Source organism: Thermobia domestica, chromosome 1 (assembly GCF_964235325.1).
Source record: "Thermobia domestica chromosome 1, izTheDome1.hap1.1, whole genome shotgun sequence".
NCBI classification, from domain to species: domain Eukaryota; kingdom Metazoa; phylum Arthropoda; class Insecta; order Zygentoma; family Lepismatidae; genus Thermobia; species Thermobia domestica.
In genome coordinates this window covers 336,996,176-337,017,185 of record NC_137454.1, presented here as the reverse complement: position 1 = coordinate 337,017,185, position 21,010 = coordinate 336,996,176, and the positions used below count along the sequence as shown (strand labels likewise).

The 21,010-nt window shown below is 37.1% G+C and overlaps 1 protein-coding gene across 4 annotated transcripts in view; it reads right to left on the bottom strand.

Moving 5' to 3' along the window:
• KaiR1D (Kainate-type ionotropic glutamate receptor subunit 1D) overlaps positions 1-21,010 on the bottom strand; it is a 700,763-nt gene that overhangs the window by 198,239 nt on the left and 481,514 nt on the right. For all 4 annotated transcript variants that reach the window (XM_081729531.1, XM_081729522.1, XM_081729548.1 and 1 more), the window contains exon 7: positions 16,568-16,732. In XM_081729531.1, coding sequence (XP_081585657.1) covers positions 16,568-16,732 — 165 coding nt within the window. The remainder of the gene's footprint in view (positions 1-16,567; positions 16,733-21,010) is intronic.

The window sequence follows — 21,010 nt, the reverse complement described above, 5'->3', positions numbered from 1 at the left end:
CTTGTAGAATAGAATAGTGGTATATATTGTTTGTATCATACTTGGAGAGAACGATCCATTGAAGTTTTACTGTATTTTCTATGAGTACATTGCTCTGTCCTGATCATACCACCCCGTCTGGACTCCGCATTCTTTAGTGTACTGCCGGGTTCAATGATAGAAAACTGCTGAATTGAACCTAGGAAGTGGCTTCTGAATAAAATCCAGACAACAGTAAGGTTAAGGATGATTCTCGTTAGAACCTCTGTCCGTCGTCTTGGTGATCCTAAGTGAAAAGACGTCCTATAAAAGGAGAAGTAGTGGGCCCGGTATGAACAGGCAAAGTGGTATGTACACAAAGTCTCTCTGAGCATAATATGAGTTTCATTTTAGGCCAATAGACTTATTTGTCAATAGGAAGGGAATAAATTCGTATGTATATACATGAATATGTTCATTTAATTCGATCAAATGTTACTTCATCAGTGCATCACCAATTTGTTACTACTCTCGCATAAGACTTGTTACGATCCCAAATAAGTAATATATATATATATATATATATATATATATATATATATATATATATATATATATATTAATATTATAGGATGGTAATAAACTATTTGAACAAACTTCGGGAGCTGATTACCGACATTGAAACCAGCAAAAAAAGTTATCTGGCACTTTGGTCAGTGAGGGATAGTTTCGGCGATATAAGGTACCGAAAGCGTGGGAAAATGAACTTCAGAGGACTGTAATTCAAAAACAACGCAACATACAGAGTGCGGTTTAGAACATGACACTCCCTATAACCTGGCAAGTAATCCATATGTTCCTTTGGAGAATCCCTCGCACACATCTTGCGGAGGTGTGAAACACAATTTTTAATCGAGCGGGTATGACTTTGAGTGTCATGTTCTAAACCGCACTTTGTATGTTGCGTTGTTTTTGAATAACAGTCCTCTGAAGTTCATTTTCCCCCGCTTTCGGCACCTTATATCGCCGAAACTATCCCTCACTGACCAAAGTTCCAGATAACTTTTTTGCCGGTTTCAATGTCGGTAATCAGCTCCCGAAGTTTGTTCAAATATTTTCAACACGTGCACCCCCCCACCCCTTCGTTGTAAATATACACTACCTAAAGTGAGAAGCTAGCTGTGAGTTTTGCAAAATCAATAGTTTCAGTCAATTTTCTGAAGATTGAAGGACCGAGAGCAGATACTTAGCATTTCCAAGGCAATTCCCCATTCACACTACAGATGCCTAAAGGCATTTAAAAAACTCAAATTTAATTCAAATGTACTGGTAGTTATTTGGTGCACGAAATAACTACATATATAGGTAATTTTAATATTATAGAGACACAATTTAATTTAAACAGAGTGAAAATAAATGTTTAAATGTACTTCAAGAAGAAATAATCAAAATCAAACTGATAAAACTCTAGTTCATTTTTGAACAGGACAAAAAAATCTACAATATTAGTTATTCGTAGAATATCCCAAAAAATGAGACATATGCCTATACATAGATCTCATTATGCTTAACAAAAATTATATGCATGTTGTAAAATCTCATGTGTAGTTTTCGATAAAATGGAGTAAAACAAATTTCTTCATAAATATAAACATTGATGCAGTACGAGAACCGTAACACTTACTGAGATAAAACTGATGTTGTAGTATACTTTTATTAATTAAGCTCTTTATTTTGGCAGTAGTAAGACAATGTAGTATATTTATTAAAATTGAGCCTAAAAGTATAATTGACGTTTAAATTTTTGTTTCTAATTAACTAAAATATTGTCCGAAACTATCATATATATGAGTGGACAGATCACATCGGGCTGAAGAAAACAATATGCTTGCGTATAAACTATCATGTGTAATTTTCGAGAAAATCGTCAAGAAACGAACTTCTGGGGCTCTAGAAGGTAAGACGTCCGTTACCATTAACAATTAATTGTTTTACATTTACCTGAAAGTAATTGTTGTTTATTTTTGTACGTTTTTTATTTACTTGGAAGAAATTGTTATTTATTTTTTACTGGAAGAAATTGTTATCTATTGTTGTACGTTTTTCTCATTTAGCTGAAAGAAATTATTTATTTTTGTACGTGTTTTATTTATCTGGAAGTAATTGTTATTTATTTTTACTTTATTCTTATTTAGCTGGAAGAAGTTATTTATTTTTGTAAGTTTTTCATTTAGCTAGAATAAATTGTTATTTATTTTTGTACTGTAAATGCAGGGAAACACATTGTTAATTGGCAGGTTGCAAGTGTTTTTGTTTGCCTTCCCCCAACGGTAGCGTACATGCTCCTTTACGCGCATACCACTTGTAATTCCGCAGATAAGTCAGTGTGCTAAAAAAGTAAAGATTGCGTAGTTATTGAACATCATTAAGGATACGCTTCATTCATTTATATTAAGCCGAATTTGAATGTGCTACTTGCGTAGGAAATGCAGTATTTCCACCACTGATTGTGTTCGAGCTCAAGCCACAACTACTGACTATTTCCTGGCATCGAACTTTCTATTGCAGGATACTGTGTTGCGCCTCAACCATGGGTATTGAATCCCACTTTTCTTTAAAGGCTTCCCACTTCTCTTTAGAGGTCGGACACGGTGCGTACTCGACGATGGAACAGGCGTTTCTTGAAGAGTCCGAAACTACAATAATCCATCGGGCTGTAATTATCATCCCTCATACGTGACCTGGCCATAGATGCCGAAATCCCAGAAATCTAATTTCTAATCCTAATCCTAGAATCTTGACAGGGATTTCAGAGAAGGGAATTGCCGAAATGTCGGTTCCCTGTCCCATTCGGCGATAGAATATACAATTCCTGCAGTTCCCTTTTTTACTCAGCCACATGACACGGTTTCAGGGCGTCCACAGTTTTGTTTCAAACAACCGTGAGGCGCAGTTGTTGTCGCCGGCCATCGCACACTGTGTGTTTTTCTTCGAAGGCCTATATACGTCAATAGCGGCAGGTAATCCTCGCGGGAGACCGGTTTCTAATTACTCACGATTCACAGTGGCACAACCTACACGAAAATCACACACATGACACGTTTCAACGATGTGCGACGCCGTGAATTTAGTGTCGGAAAGGGCCACAATGAATTCCTCCCAGAATCTCTTCAATTTCTATGGCATCAGATTACGCTTGACCACAGTGTTTCACTGCGTGACTAACAAGATACTGTTGCTTACCTCGTGGCGCCTCAACATATATATCTTAATCAGCCTGTATAATACATGTGATTGAACACACAGTTACGAGTGTTGAGGATAGTGAGTTTGAGAGATGATTAGGTTTAGCAAGTTTGAAAGGTTATGCGCTTGAGTGAGCTTCAAAACTCATACGTATATACAAGAGTGGTTGAGGTTGAGATATCAGCCGTTTTATAAATTGTGAAGTTAACGTATGAAATTTGGAGATTAGGTTGACAGAGTTTGAGAGAGAATAATGTTAAAAAGCACTCAGAGATAGGGTTGCCATTTTTTTTATCCAAAATACGGACAAGTCTTAACATGACGACCCATCAAAGATACGGTGCCCAAACACAATAAATATTTTGAAATTTCTTACCTAAAAAATCACCTTTTTATGTTATCACACATTTTTTTTATTGTAATACTTAAAACACTATTGGAAACTAACATGTTTTATTTTTTTCAGTAGTACAAATATAGTAAATCATGCAATTAAGCTACGTATATTAAATCCAACCAAAAGAACCTTGGAATGGAAAAATGAGACTTTTTAAAAACATAACTTACTTTATTAATAGTAACTAAAATTTAAGTTATATGATAAAAACAAATCTTTCCGCCAGAGATTTTAGCGACTCCCCACTCGGAAATTTTCGGACAGCTCCAAAATTGTCAAATACGAATATTTTCCTATTTCATTCTTTGTACGATACGGACACGGACCTGGACCCAAAAATACAAACAGTCCGTACAAAATATAGACATATGGCAACCCTAATCAGAGGACATGAGATTTTAAAAGTGACGCAACGCGAGATTGAACTTGCTAACTGCTTAAGATTGGGGTAAAGTAAGATTGAAATTCATGAGATTGGCTGAGGTTGGAAAATCATGAAATTAAGATTGTGGAATACACCTTTACGAAGTGGGGTAGTTATAAGTTTAAGATTGAGTGAGTTTAAGATATTATGAAGCTAAAGTTGTATTAGGTTGAGAGATTACGAGATTGAAAGAATTTAGAGAGGTTGAAAAAAAGTTGAGTGGTCATGAGGTCTCAGAAAGTTTTCAAGCCAAGAGATTGAGAGATACATCACAGTTAAAAAAAAAAAAAAAAAACATTTAGAAAGAAGAAAAGTCTTTTTCTGTGGCTACTTGAATAAAGAGATAAGAAAAAGTGTTATAAAATATTTCACATGGAATATTGTACTCTGTTAAGTAGAAATATGGACATTATGCGGAAGTTATGAAAAAAGAAAGAAAGAAAGACTGGAGCCTTTCAAAATATGAGTGTGGAGAAGAAGGCAGAGGATAACTGGGTTGAATGGAAAATGGATTAGGAATTGTTAAAGGAGAATAAAGAATGATTTTGACTGTAATTAAAATGAGAAACAGAAGCTCGTTTGGGACATTGGTTAAAAAGAAACTGGTTAATGATGGACGTGATAGAGGACACGGTAACAGGAAAAGAATTAGGGAGCGACTAGAGAAAGAAGACTCTAAAGTTGATATACGTTAATATAATAGAAAATTCCTACGTGAAGAAAAAAAAGTTTAGCTGAAACCCATGGTTAGTGGAAGCTTTACAATTTGCGGCTAATGGCTTGCCAATAATGTCCGTGATGATAGTTGAGAGATCATGAAGTTGAAACGGGTTAACAAATCAAAGTTCAGAGGTCATGAATTTGAGACTCCATGAACTTGACAGGTAATGAGATTTGTGTCATATCACTCCACCGGATTGAACGGTATTACCACGGTTCGTTAAGTTAAAGATATCATTCCACTAGGCCATGCAGATAGTATATATGTAGATAGAGAAAATATTAGATAGTACGAGGTGTGATCAAAAATAAGGTGAATAGTTTTATTAGAAACAAAGTCATAAGCTTATATGGAATTTGCTTTAATCTCCTTCAAAGTACAGTCTTTGGTTAGCAATGCATTTATCTCAACGTTAAGTCCATGACTAGAAGCATTTCTGGAAGGTTTCTTTTGGAATGGCGCTCAGCTGCTTTCTCATAGCTCCTCAATGTCACAAATATGTCAAATCGTTTTCCTTTAAGCATGGTTTCAATTTTTAGGAAGAACCAGAAGGCGTGTGATGTTATATCAGTGAATGTGGACAGCTAGGAATATTTTTTCGGCCAAAAGCTTGCGGCAGTGGCGGATCTAGGGAGGGGGAGGCGATCGAAATTAAAAAATTACTTTTTTTAATTTTATATATAAATAAAACCCATCCCAGAGTTTGGAGCTCTTAAAAGTAGCTCTAAGTACCAGTATTACAACCCACCGCCCCGTCAGAAGTCCGTCCTGGATCCGCCCCTGGCTTGCGGGTCAAAAGCAAGGTGTAATACAACGCGTTTCCATGGCGAAGAAGGAAGTAATTTGGCTTTTCACGGATCCATACAAGATGTTTGGTCAGGGGTGTAGCCAGCAGGTTTATGTAGGAGCAGCCCGTCGTTTTTGAGGGGGGGACAGCTACAATGTACAAAACCAAAATAAATTGTGTTGCAGCTAGTGTTTTTGAGGCCTGAAAAAAAAAACGGAAAATATTGGTTTACTCCCGGAAAACTAAAAACAGTGACTGTACACAGAACCTATCTACATAAAACTGATTTTCTTTAAAATTTCGCTTAATTTCTTTAAAATTTCTTGACAAAAAATATTTATTTATTATTCGTGACTAAAAAAACATTATTATTTTATTAATAGCTATATCTCATTTCCTGTTTTAGGGGCCGTCCACATATTAGTAACGTTATTCTTTACCACTTTTTACCCCCTCCCTCCTCCTTGTCACACTTCGTAACGCAAGGCCGAAATCCTCCCCCTTTGTTACGTAACACTTTTGATTTTTTTCACCAATTTTGATTATTTTGGGGGTTACTACAATAAAAAGCTATTTTTTATAGTAGAACGTTTTATTACAAAGTGCTTATATTATTGTGAACATATTTGCAGCGGTTTTCACCAACAAATCAAAGTATTAGAAAATCGTAGACCCGTAATAATATTTTAACTCCATAAGGTTGTTTAATTAACCAATTCTAATTTTTCAAAACTACTGTCGTTTCTCCAAGGAGATCGCACCCATCATTTTAGGTCACTGGTGATTGGCAAGGGGAAAGTACTGTGGAAGATGCAGTTAAAACAGGATCTAAAAAATAACATCTATATCTTCTTCCGAGATCCAGGATAATTCGTGCATTTGAAGTTCGCTAGTGTCAACGATGCAAAGTTCTGTTCCTCGTCGACCACAGATTCAAAGTGGCTGCACACGTGAAGGAGCAAGGACATCTTTGGTGAACAAGCTTTCGAGCATCTTCTTTGGACTTTCGACTTCAGTTCACCACTTTACAATTTTTTCTTGTCCCAAATCGGTGCGAGAATGCGAATAAACCGAATTTCTTCAGAAATATTCTAGTCCAAAAATTAAAAAAAAAAAAAAATACGACATTCATATCCGACGAATTAGGTTTTTAATATATTTTGGTCTTCAAATCGTGGATCGTTTCGTCGCGGAAAATACTATTTCACGAAAAAGAGTTTCTTCTGTTTCACGTGCGAAACCTCTTAGAAGAAAACAGCGGGTAATGATTCGAATCAAAAACTTTAAATAACATTCTCAGAAATAGCGATACGAGTGGGAACGCAAAGGAATTTTCAAGCAGTGGTTACAATCACTAACAACTAACTTTAGAAAAGCGTGTGTCGTAAATGCAATGCTGCGATAGCCACAAAACGGAATTTTATTGTATTGTAATTCACACAGAGTTCCTCACTAGTCATGCTGGTGTCTAGTGTCTTCGAATCCCTTTTGTATGATTCAATTTATAAAGGCTATAGTTCGAAACTTTCTAAAATAGTGGGAATATATATTAAACCATCCCAGGCCTGAACCTCATCTACTGTATGTTGAAAATTTGATCGAGATCAGTCGAACGGTTCAAGAGTTAAGTTACAAATGTAGTCTCAGTAAATCAAATTTTCAACATACAGTAGATGAGATTCGGGCTTGGGATGGTTTTCATCGCTTCACTTTGAAGGTGCACATTGAAGAGAAGGGTAAGATATATAAAAATGATCGAAAATAACCAATATTAATTTCGAATCCATAGTTTTTGGGGTGGCTAAAATGAACAGTGACACTTCCGATGCCGTTTAAATCCAAATTCAGTCCCCATTAGTACTCCTAATGGGGATGGTGACATATAAAAATAATTGAAAATTACCGATTAATTGCAATCCAAACTGAAAAACCGAATAACGTTGTTTACCACCTGATATAAATATATCATACATTTTTAACACTAGTTACAGCATATAAAAATGTAATACAGACCTACTTACAAATCAGTTTAGCACCATTATTTTACGGTAGTATTTAAGTACCTTTTTAAAACCTTTGTCTTCAAAGTGTCAAATATAAATCGCAGTAAATTGTGTAATCTGCTGTCAAAAAAGTATATCATACTATTTTCCAATCAGTTTAAGGAAGATATATCATACTATTTTTCGATTGTTATGGTAAAATGTATTTTTCCATACTATTTTACCTTAAATTATTAATTATATACAAACTTCGTTATTTTTAAGTGAGTGAAGCGAGGTAATCTTACGATGATGTTTTAAAAGCTGGTTATTTGGGGGGGGGGCAGGATATCAATTGGGGAGCCCTAGCCCCGACGGGCCCCCCGTGGCTCCACCCCTGTGTTTAGTTCTTCGAAAACGTCTCGAATAGTCATTCACCTGTTTGAACAATCATTTGTGACATGTTTTCCACGTTTTCAATCGTTTTTGACGTCGAAGGACGTTTCGATCGTTGATCGTTTTCCACCGACTCTTTGCCGCTTTTGAATCACTCATACCACTTGTAAACAGTCTTCAATGCCACCGCTTCATCGCCATACACTGATTTTGACATTTTGTGAGCTTCTTTGGCACTTTTTTGCAGCTTAGAACAAAACTTAATGTTGGCGCGCAACAGACACTCTTAATACGTCCTCACTCTTCTGTCTCTGGAAGCCAACTAACATGTCACAACTTGTTCAAACTCGACACTGATTGTACCAAAGGTTTAGGCTACCGCGCTTACTAGTTTAAATTGATGCAACATCCATAGATGGCACTCTACAAATACATTCACCGTATTTTTTGATCACACTTTATATATTTCTTAGAAAGTACTATAAAATTTAAACACATAAGTGCATTCTCATCAATTTATTTCAAATTCTTTTTTCTTAAGTACCAAGTTTTCTAATTGCTGCTATAAATATGATTTTTACCGTTGTCTTTGCATTATTTGCGTTTATTCCTAAAATGTATTAATAAGCATAGAGGAAAGCCATATAAAACTACATATTTACTAATTACTGCTAGCACTACATCACTCTAGTATATAAATTGCTCATTTTTTGAAAGTGGAGAGAAAATAGAAACGAGCTCAAAGTGGATATTTTTTCAAAGGCTAAAGCGAAGCTTAAAAGAATATTTTAAAAAAAGAATTGTAGAATACAAAATAACTAAAGTAAACTTTAAAAACAAAAATGTAAACAATAGAAGGGAGAGAGAGAGAGCTGTGTTTCTATGAAAAATAAAAGTTCAGGCTAGAAAATGCATAATAACGACGTACCTTGATGAGGGTAAAGCTTTCCTTCTGTGTTTAGACATCATCGCAGCATGGAAGGAAAACAAAGTGAGGAAAAAGGAAAGAAAGAAATAAAACTAAATGTGAAGCCTTTTAAAATTTGTTTTCTAAAAAAAATCCCTTTGTTGAATTTATAACAAGTTTTCAACCTACATACGAACTTTTATTTTATTTTATTTTATTTTTTTAAATTTCAAATAGAATTACTTATTATTTCTCGCTTATAGAAAATGTATTAAGAAGAAACGAGTTTGTATGGTAAAATAAAAGAAAAATAAGGAACTAGAGGTCATCGTTTATGTTATTTTACTAAACTTGTAAAACTTTTATATTAATAAACGGTAACAATAGGAAAATATATTAATTAGGCAACATCTCGTAAGTTGAGCAGCTGCCTAACCTAAATTGTTCCTTAAGAGGCCTAATCACTGCGAAATTAAAATACCGCTAATTTTACAGTAATTGTGTGATATCTTCAAATAGATAAAAGATAATCCAAATGTGGAACAAGAATGCCCTAGACAATTTCATTTTGCATGAGATACCGTTATCACGAGTCACCTAGTAGCTTTCCGTTTGCAGGCATTTAGAAACATGAAAATAAATGTTAAGCTTCTAATTAGCTGGAAATCAAAAAAGGTAAGTGAGTCATGATAACGGTATCTCATGTAAAATAACATTGTCTAGCGAGCCCTTGTTCCACTTTTCGATTATCTTTTATATATTTGAAGATATCACATAATTACTGTAAAATTAGCAGTATTTTAATTTCACCATGATGGTACCTCTTAACACATACGTAGGTAACTTATTACTCTATACGCTGATTTCTATCTATCGTACTTCCACGTCTTTAAAAAAAATCCTTAGAACTTAGTTTCATTTGTGTGGAGTGTAAGAAGTTCGAAAAATATTATATCATAGCCTTGTGCAGTAGTTTTAACTGCTGAGTTCATAAATAAATGAACGTATTGTTTTCAAGTCAAAGGGATATTATTTTCTCTCTTAACATTATATCAATTTCATTAAAAGAAATAAAATTAACATGGAAAAAAAGGTGTCCATTATGAAAACGAATCAATAAAATTTGTTCTGTAAACTTCCAATGAGACTATTTGTTTAAGTCACATGACTAAACTATGGTAATCCACTTTCAGTTACCAAATGGCAACGCATGCATTTTGTTGTACTAGGCACGCTATAGAAACTTTCCATAATATATAACATTTACTTCCGTAAATGAGTTAGTTAATCTATTACTGGTCACATCTCTAGAAATACAGCAGGTAAGGGTACTCTTTATTGTTTTTTAAATTTATTGCCGGTGAGTGTATAAATAGACGACATTAAAATTTCTCACTGCTCTATATTGAAGGACCATTTGATGGTTCAATTCCGACGAGATTGCATGAAATTTAGAACAAATCACGACTCAAATCATATTACCGTGTTAAAACATGATAAGATGTCTTTTTTTGTTCGATTGCTTGCTAGTCAATAATCATAAGCAGAGCGAATGTAGTTGTTTCAAGGTGAGAACAGGACAGCTTTTGGCGTTTCACTGCTTAGAGGAAGACATACACTATGTCTGTTTCGAGTATTTCCTTAAGCTGACGATTTTATCTGTATCTGTTGTCACAAATAGGAGAGAGATTAGAATAAAGAATGTGAGTAGCGTTTCGTAGTAAATTAAAATGTTGAAATTACATCATACATAACCTTCATGAGTGGCAAAATTAAGAAAATGTCTAACCGGGGAGCACCTATGCAGGACTTCATTAGATCCGGACACCCCCTTCCCCCAACAGACCGTAACTCGACATACATTTGTGCATTTTCTTCATAAAAATATACTCTATTTGTTTAGAAAAGAAATGATAGATATAGCACAAAGATTTGAACTTATATTTCATATGCACTCTTTCTTGTCTTATAAAAAAAAGTATAGTTTTATAAGCTTTTTTGTTTTGTTTTTTGAGAGTATAGGTGGTAATACTTAAACAAAAATACTTATCGTCTTATCGGGTATGGAATAACACTAATTCAAGATGGCATAGACGTAATGTCTGGTACTATTAACGTCCCCTCTAAATTTTGGATTTCTCCAACAAAAAAATTCTGAGTGCGCGCCTGTGTTGCCTTTACATTTCAACACAGCTAATGGCCCTTTATGGCTTGTACCCAGGGGAGTACCTACTGGGGTCCAATAGGTCGGACCTCTCAGAAAACTTTCAAATTCAACATATATTGGTACATTTTCTTAATAGAACCAGGGGTAAAAGTGGATCTGAAAAGGTAAGGCGACTGTAGGTAGCGGCATGACGTCAAGCAGTCCCCCTGCCTATCTTTGAACATTGTAATTTTTTAGAAACTGGGAGGACGCCGTACATATTTTTTGGAGGTGGGAGACGGCGTGCCCCCGCACTTTTACCTCTGAATAGAACTTGTTTAACAGGGAAATGATTGATGTAGCATGAAAACGATCTCACATCTCATGTGTACTCTTTCTCTTACCAAAAAAAAAAAACTTTTTTTCTGAAAATATAGGTGTCCGGGCAAGCTATCTTTGTAACGTAGACGGCAACTGGGGCCTTACCAACTCGATATGTTCATGACTTTAACTTCGACTAAAGATAGAAGAATTCAGAGTTTTATGTCATCGAAATATTTATGGTTATTGAGAAATTCGAAAAAATATGAAGCTAAGAATACTGGGCCTGCGAGGCTCCGCTTGCCCGGATAAGGGTTAAAAATACTTATCGTCTTTTCGCTTCCAGAGTAATACCCGTTCAATACTGAATGGATATAGTGGTTTTTAGTACTGGACCCCTCAACAAAAATTTCTGGGTGTGAGTCTACTTTTACAGAAGAGAGATTACTTTTATTTTCTTTACTGAAATTAAATTTAAAAATGTAGCGTGAGAATGACAAACTAAGGTATTTATTGTGTACTATGACAGAATTTATAATCCGCAATAACTCAAAATCAAAATTATTGGCAACAATGCTTCTTTTCGGTTTGCTCTGATTTTCTCACTCTCTTTTTTGCACAGCACATTAGCGTAGAACTCAGACATACAGAAGAAGGAGAAAATATTGTTTTAAAACACAGATACACACTCCCTGCAACAACATAAGAAACTTAAAGTGTGAGGATGTAATACTAAAATATGTAAGAAGTATATTATTCCACCCAAGTAATCAGGGAGTGGAGTCTTTAAATAGGAATTTGGACTTTGTTGTTATTGATTATTGCCCCAAAGCTCTAGAATTACACATGAAGCTTTCCAGATAGTAACAATGAATAGAGTTATGCATTTGCAGTTGTTGAAAAATAGAGGAAAATAAGTTATTACTAAAATACCAAACCAGTGAATGAAACCAAAATTACGCGTGAAAAGAAACATCTTATGGGTTTCGGGGTTTTTATTTAAATTTTTAAATCCCCTCATTGAAACATGTGGTTACCTGACATGTACTGACTTGACTGTTCTTGTGTGGTGTCTGTTGATACAGTACAGTAGTTCAGACCATCCTTCATTTGTTGCTTTTAAGCTATGTATATGCTGGTTGCTTGTCTTCGCTGGAGCTTCTTGTTCGCTTGACTTTTTTTTCTTTTTACATAGACTATTATATGAAACTTCCATTTGCATCTGGTCGTCATCAACCTTCATTGCCTGATGTTTTGCAATGAAAGGATCTTCTTTAGTTGTGAGTTAGATTGGGAATAAGGAAACAGGTCCAGATAAAAGCCACACACAATACAGGGTCGTATCTAGAAGTAGTAGGACTGATTTTTTAAAAAAATATTGAACATGTTGGTACATCGACTCAATACTCTTCAAAATAAGCCCTTTGGGCATTCACACACTTCTGGTAGCAAGCCTTCCAGGTCGCGAAGGCCTTCTGGAAGTCGTCCTCCGGGATGCCGTTCAGCTTGCTCGCCGTCGTAGCTTGAACCGCTTCCACCAAGTCGAAACGATGCCCCTTGAGCTGCCTCTTGATACGGGGGAACAGGAAGAAGTCCGGCGGTGCCACAGTAGGGCTGTAAGGGGGTGAGGCAATGTGGAAGCGCTGAATTTGATCAGGAGATCCCTCACAATCCACGCGCCGTGGCACGGCGCGTTGACATGGTGGAGCTTCCATTTCCCCACCAGATCTGGTCGTATGCGTGTGATCCGATTTCGGAGCCGTGTGAGTACTTCCATGTAAAATCTTGCATTTACACTCTGTCCAGGAGGTACAAACTCCTTGTGGACAATGCCAAGACGGTCAAAAAATGTAATCAACATCGATTTCACTTTCGATTTCGATATTCTGGCCTTCTTTTTACGGGGTGATTGTACGGCTCATGATATCCTCCTTGTAGGCCTGCGTAAGCATGTCCTTGGTTTCGGTCGCTGATTTTCCCAGTTTGGCGCAAAACTTGATGGCGTACCGCTGCTCCAAATTTCGCTCCATCGCAACTGATGACGAGGCGTCACAACAGGAGGTCACTAACACAGTGGTCCACACTCAACTAACGCACGCAGGCGACTGGCGCCGATCGACACCTGTTCCCAAGGCTGCCCTCCATAACATCCGGCCTTGCAGCCCCCCCCCCTACATTGCTCCGCGCCCGTAGGGAAAAAATCAGTCCTACTACTTCGGGATACGACCCTGTATGACTGTCCTGTTGTGTGATCTGTTCTGTCGTGAATTGTTCGGTGGTGCGTTGTTAACCTACTGTATTTGTAATTTGGACTTTATGCATTGAAAATGTTCGCTGATCTGATACGTTAAAGCAGTGGTTTCCTACCTATTTTGACAGACGACACACTTTACTAAATGCGTACAAAATCGTGACACACACGCTTTTTTAAATTAATATTAATTATAATGGTGTAACAATAGTATGGAAATTATTTAATAGTTTCTATGAAGTAGTGATTCTATGTAATAGTATTGAGCATTGTTGCTGTCGCTGGAGGCGTTGACTGGTGCAGTCTATCTTAAAATTGATTTTAACTAATTATTCTTAAATGATTCATGATTTGTAAATTCTAAAATTTCGCGATATACCCTATGCGACTGCGCGACACACCAGGTAGGAACGACTGTGTTAAAGCATGACACTTTCCTTCCCACCTTAAAGATTGGTCGGAAAACGTGTGGATATCTATGTAGTCTAAAAATTTATGTTTTCTATATTTTGCTGGTCTTTAAACTTGGAACTGGTTTTCTTTACGCTTTTTCATTTGTTTACGTGATCAAAATCATTTACCAAACTTTGTAACACAAATTTCGAAAAGATAATTCGAGGATGCATGGTTAACGTACACGCCTTTAGCGTGGGATACTGTGTTCGATTTCTTGTTGGAGCTTATGTGGTTTACAGGGCTGTAGTCAATTATGTACGTCCGTGTATGCCGTACAACTTCGGTTTTTCTTATTCATTGGACTATACTTTCTGTTTGAAGGCGTACAGTACTTTTGTTGCGATTATATTTATGTATTTATTTATTTGATCCAGTTTTGACTGCAGTGATAAACTAACTATATCACTTTATTTTTGCCACTCTTCGGTTGTTTTGGACCAATTCACACGGAAAGTTTGAAGTGCAGTGCAAGCGTGCTACCATTCAAGCAGATCAATACAACAACACTTTGAAGTACTGCGACAGAAGATCAAAATCAAAAAATATCCTCTCTTAACGAGCGATGCTATCTTTCTTCATGAAAACACTACCCTTTATACAACCAACGTAAAGTTCTGGCTTATTCAATATACAAATCTAAAGTATACCCTTGCGATTTGTATCTTTTGGTAGTTCAGAAAAACGTTTGCAGGACAGAGTACTATATTGGTTCAATTTATTAATTAAAAAAATCAACGAAGGTAGGCCTATCCATAGCTTGGTCGAAGATATACCTCATTTATTCACTGGAAATTGATTCATTTTGGAAAATGAATTTCCAGTGATGGATAAGATTGATTTGTAAGTGTATATTTTTCCTTTTATGGTTTCCGACGGTCCATTTGACTGACCTTCACACATTAAAACGAAAACTATACTGGAACCCTGTTAATTCAAACTGAGGTTCATTGCTGGTTTGGATTATCTGTACTGAAAATTATCGCTGTAGTTGAAGAGTATAATCCCTTCCCCTTCCAGACCGAAAAAAAATCGCAAGGGTATACTTTAGTCCCATCCAGACTGAAAAAAAAACTTCTACCGTCTTCTAATTAATTTTAGTCAATATTTATTTTAATCAATGGGACTCGAATCAATATTTTCAATGGGACTCGAACCTAGGACACTTTTTACACTTATAAACACGCTGTTGTCCACTACCATTTGTGACCTAATCAGGAACCCCTTATATCAAAAGAAAGTATTGAATTACTGACCTACTATAGCTACTAAGACCACAGCGGGGAAGGCTTCCCAGCAACCTGATTACTAGTAGGGATGGTCACAAAGTTCCGATTCCTGCCAACTGGTTCTGCGAGGAACCGGTTCTTGGAGATCCGGTTTTCAGAACCGGTTCCAGGTGTGGATCCGAAAACCCGGTTCCAGAACCGGATCTTAGGAACCAGTTCAAGACCTGGATCCGAAAACCCGGTTCCAGAACCAAGTCTTAGGGAACAGTTTCTGACTTGGATCCGAAAGCCCACAAAGACCCGTAAAGGAGGCACAAAGTTCACCTTCAAAACACTGCAAAGAGGACCACACGCTTGAGCCCTCTCAGCCAGGATCCGCTTATGCCCCACAGAAAAAATGTTTGGTCCACCCGTGGGTGTTTAGCCAAATGAGTTTGCAAGTTTACCTCTTTAGCCAATGAGTTTGAGAATTACCCAGTTTGTTTAGCCAAATGAGACAAGCGGCCGCTGCCTGCGTACCTGCCTGTCACTTCCACCATTTCATCTAGCACACTGTTTACAGCTTGCCAGCAGCTCGGGTTTAGTGTACGGATGGCCACAGAGTTTCGGTGGAACCGGTTCCGCGAGGAACCGGTTCTTGGTGATCCGGTTTTCAGAACTGTTCCAGACCTGGATCCGAAAAACTGGTTCCGGAACCGGATCCGTTCAGAGCCGAAAACCGGTACTACCAGGAACCGGTTCTGGCCATCCCTAATTACTAGTGAACTGACTTACTTATAAAGCCAATTACGTAGCGTATATGTGACTAAAGGTTTAAACTGTTTTGAATGTTCTGAAAGGTGAACTTTTTTTGCATAGCTTAGTGTTACTGATGTTGAGACCTAATATCATGCCATTTAGTACTTTCAATAATTAGCGCGAAAGTATGCAATACATATTAGATTCAAGTTATATCTTCTGAATAAAACAGTGCAACATATTACTGTACTAAGATTTATGCAGTCAAAAAGAACTTGGGTTAGTGGCGGATCCATGGAACGATAGGGGCTACCCCCCAGAAGAGGAAAGTTTTTTTTTTCGTTTAATATATAAATAAAACCCATCCCAGAGTTTGGAGCTCTTAAAAGTAGCTCTGAGTAGCAGTATTACAACCCATCGCCCCCAGAAGCCGTCCTGGATCCGCCCCTGACTTGGGTTGTATGTTTTCACTAAGTAAGAATGAAATTGTCAGAAATTTCGGATTAATAGGGTTCAGATTAGCCAAGTTATACTCTTTAAAAAACACCCAATAAATAAATAAATAAATAAATATCCTAGTCATGACATCATTTAAGGACACAAATACTTACTTTTATTGAATGTGGTTTTATATCTAGCTTCCGGCCATAGCGTTCTCCATAAGACCAGTCCCTAACAATCTTTTCCATTTCATAATTGTCAGGATCGACCAAACGGAATGCCGTTATATTTGTGCCGCCATACTTGAATTCTTCCAGATCGACAGTATGTAAATCCTGAAAACAAAATAAATATATAAAATTAAAGACAGACCAAATAAAAGTCAGAGAGAAAGAAGTGTAGATATTGGTGGATATTGAATTTTAAAATTGAATAACATAATTCTGCATCATAGGCAGCGCCAGGATTTTGTTAATATGGGTACAGGCTAGGATGTAATAATACATCCTAATTTTGTTGCCAGAACGCTCTGCACTATTGAGCCTTAAGATCTCAAAAATAATCCCTAAATTGTACTCAAAATAAAAAAAAAACTAGAAAAACACGGTATGATAGCAAGTAACTTATAAGAGACTTAAAAAGTAACTCAAATATATTCAAACATAGCTAGGAAACAAGAATTTTAGAAAATAGAAAGGATTATTGTAGGAAATCTGAAAATCGAAGTTAATGTGGGTGCAACTGCGCCCACTGTGGCGCCGCCTATGTTCTGTATACCGTTTTCAAAGGTTTGTACTTAATTTGATTTCTCGCTTTTAAAATAAATATCAGCAACAAAGGTCTCATTCCGAATGTATCTCCCCAAAATTGACCGACCGGAACGCAACGCAAATATGCAGAAAGCAAATATAGATGCTATGCCTATTTATCGCAAAATAAAACGCATATTTTGAGTTGCGTTGACACAAATCGTTATGGAATCAGGTCCAAGAGCAGTGCATTATATATCTTTGCTACACTTGGCGTGGAAGTAGATTTTGACTTGCAGTACTGTTGGTTCGAAAAGCACCACACGTATAACTAATAGGTTGTCGGGCATTTTTTAGCTTGAATTACAGCGTTTACCCTTTGGGGTAGGCTAGCCACTAAATTCTGGTACCTGTTGACAAAATTGCTCTTTATTCTTGCTGTAGCACAGTGAACAGTGCACATTTAGTTGTTGGTCGAGTAGGTCTGGCACGCAACCGACGTTCCCAAATTGTTCTACAGGGTTCAAGTCGGAGCTTTTCCACTTGATTATTGTCAAACCACGACTCAATGGCGCGTGCTGTATGAACAGGAACATTATCGGGTTGACACAGAAAGGGGTGTGTCCCAAACTGTTTCCATAATGTCGGCAGAATGCGTTGTCTAAAATATATTCGTACACACCAGAAGACTCGTCAATTAAAACTAACGGGCACAACTCAAACCAGGAGAAACAGCCCCAATCCATGACACTACCATCATACCCTTTTCAAATGTATTCAACTCGTTCCGTTGATTCATCATTACAGTCAACATGCGGTTGATGCTCAAGCATTTATGTCTTCACTTAGTCTACATAGCGTCGGTGAGATGTACTGAATCCATTCTGTGACGGTTTACTTGACATGAATGGGTGTCCGGTGACTTTTAGCAACATGGATTTCATCTGCGAATATTTGGTTTCCGATTTACGGGCTTTTAAATTTGAGTTTAGTCAAACTTACGACCACGCCCTCTATTAAGATGAAACTGAGTTGGTGAGTCATTTTCTACCCGTCCTTGTGAGAATTGCAGAATGTAACAGAAAGCAAAAATTAATGATTATAAATGTTATATCTATTATCGCAAAATAAAACGCAAATTGTGCGTTTCGTTAACATAAGCCGTTCCGGAATTGAGTCCCTGAAGTATATAACATTTCGATGTATCGAGCAGAGATGACGGAGGCTCAATTTCCAATATATACCAAGTTGATGAGAAGTCGAATCTCAATGCTAAAGCAGACTTGGCACATCAACAAAAGGCGTCACAGATACACCTATTGCTTATTTCAATGACGACATGTAAAACCCTAGACCACATCAAATTGATCAAAACGACATGTTTCGCGGTAAATTCTAATGCGTAGTTTTCGAGAAAATCGAAAAGAACGAAGTTTCGTGCCGCTGAAAAATATGTCGCTCATTGCCAATAAAACTTATTAGCTTTAATTCTAATGGAACATATTATTTTACAGTAGAACACATGAAGTTTTGGTGTAAAAGAAGCCCCAGCATACTGATCGGGATCAGTCTGCCTAAACTAATCATCCTTGTTTAGCTACATTGGGCCCTGAGAACAATCTATCCCTATCTCTTGGCTGCTCGGAGCCCTGACAACCTTCTTCACCTCTCCTGGCTGCACTGGGTCTTGAGAGATACCCAAACCAATCTCTTGACTGCCATGGGCCCTCAGATTTATTTATTTTCTTGGCTGCAGTGGGTCCTGAGAGAAATAAACCAATCTCTTGATTGCTCTGGGCCCTGAGTTTTATTCAACAGTTCTCTTGGCTGAGCTTGGCCCTGAGAATTTCCTAACCCATCTCTTGGCTACGCTGCGCTCTGAAAATCTCCTATGTTATACTTTTATAACTCAACACTATGTTAAGGGACATTTCTAGGTCTTCGGACCAACATTGTAGAGATACCCTGTAATACTTGTAGTATAGCAAATTTTGTAATGAAACGGTTTTGGGAGAAAATTCAAAGATCCTGCGTACCTGAGTCAATCCATCTGAAGTGGTCCTAAAATTGTGAAAATGGTTGCTCGACCATCTCCGAAAATTATAAAAAATTGACTGTGACGAACCGAGTGCATAAGAAGGTGAATAACGTCATTCACGTTGTCGTATGCACAAGTATTCCTGAATGGTGCCCATCTTTGTTGTCATTGGAGTGCCAATTTTTTGCATTTGCAAGCGTTTACGAAAACTACGGTTGCTCTGGATGTACGAATCAGACAAGCACCAATTGTCCAGTCATTTTAGACAAAATTTGGGTCAAACTGTGCGAAAAATAGTCTAAAGCTGAAAATTAACAGATTTGTTATATTCGATGTCCTGAACAACATATCAAAAGTACCCTAATCTCCCGTGGTCGCTTCCTGGAATTCCAGGCGGTTAAAGTCTGGAGTGCTGGAAAAGCTGAAGTTCTCACTGGAATGGCTGTTACTTACAAACGGTTAAACCCACAAAGCTAAAATAGGTCTCAAATGAAAGCTAAATAATAGGGCTTCAGTTCAAGATATATATTATTTTAATTGAACACCATCCAGGACCGCACGAAACGATTGAACCCCTCAAAAGTTGAAATGAAACGAACTCACTTTTTCTTTGCTTGGTTATGGACCCTTTGCTATCGTAAAACTACTCCAATTAAAAAAGTTTTAGCAAACTTTCATCTTTCCATCGGTATCTTTGTAGCGCATGTATGACAAATAGTTACGGAGGTACGTGCGTTTAAGTGACGCGTGCTGCAATATTGCTTGCCATTCACGCAACCGTTATCTGAACACCTGTAGACCAGATACCTTACGTAATAATATTACAAATAATTTTATTATGCTGAAAATTGGTACATTTGCTCTATTTGATGTTCTGAATAACATATCAAAAATCCCCTAATCTTCTGTGGTCGCTTCATGAACTTCCAGGTGGCTGAACTGCTGGAACGCTAGAGAAATGCAAGGAATCGCTGGGGTCGCTCTCAAATCCAAACGAATAGGCCTACGGAGTTCAGATAGGGCTCGAAAGAAAGATAAAAGAATGGGCTTTATTGTGAGGTGTTCATTTCACATCATGTACTGTCGCACAAAGAAATAAAACTTATAAAAACAACTTAAATAATCAAATAATCCTTTTGTTTTCCTTTTCCATTTTTTTTTTTACTCTGGAAGCCTTAGTATCGCAGGTATTGCAAGAACTCGATATAAATCTTTTGAAGCTACTTTAAGTTTCTAATGACATCCGTATTGCTTACATAAGACTACTAGTTGTTGAACTACATAAATTTAAGCAACGCACTGCACCTGCACTGATCTTTATCCAGCCTCACGTGATAATGCTTCCGTCGTTTGCCCAGCCGATATGCAAGAGGTACAAACTATGCATGCATAATTAATGAAAAATTACGTTTCTCATGATGACGTCTGCAAATGCAACGCTTTTTTCTATCGTGGAAAACGCATGTAATGACCTATCACCTAACAGCCGCACTTCAGTTCTTTGGATACAATATGTTAGGTAGGTGAATTTGATTCGTTGATTAGAGCTGAGAGAACTGGAAATTGGGAACTGCACCTTCACAGCGTAAAAAGTATGTTGTCTTATCTAAATACTGCAGGTCACCCAAATTATACTAAATTTGCGCATTTGTACATTTAAAAGATGCAAAATTTGGAGTCCGAAATCCTTGCCTAAGAATGTGGAAAGTTCGCCGTTCACAGTTATTTCACGATAAGAAGCGACAAATTCTGGAATGGAGTATGGAGTGATATTGTTGTGAAACAGCAATTAATGCGAGCAATTAAAACCTCTGGAAGACTTACGA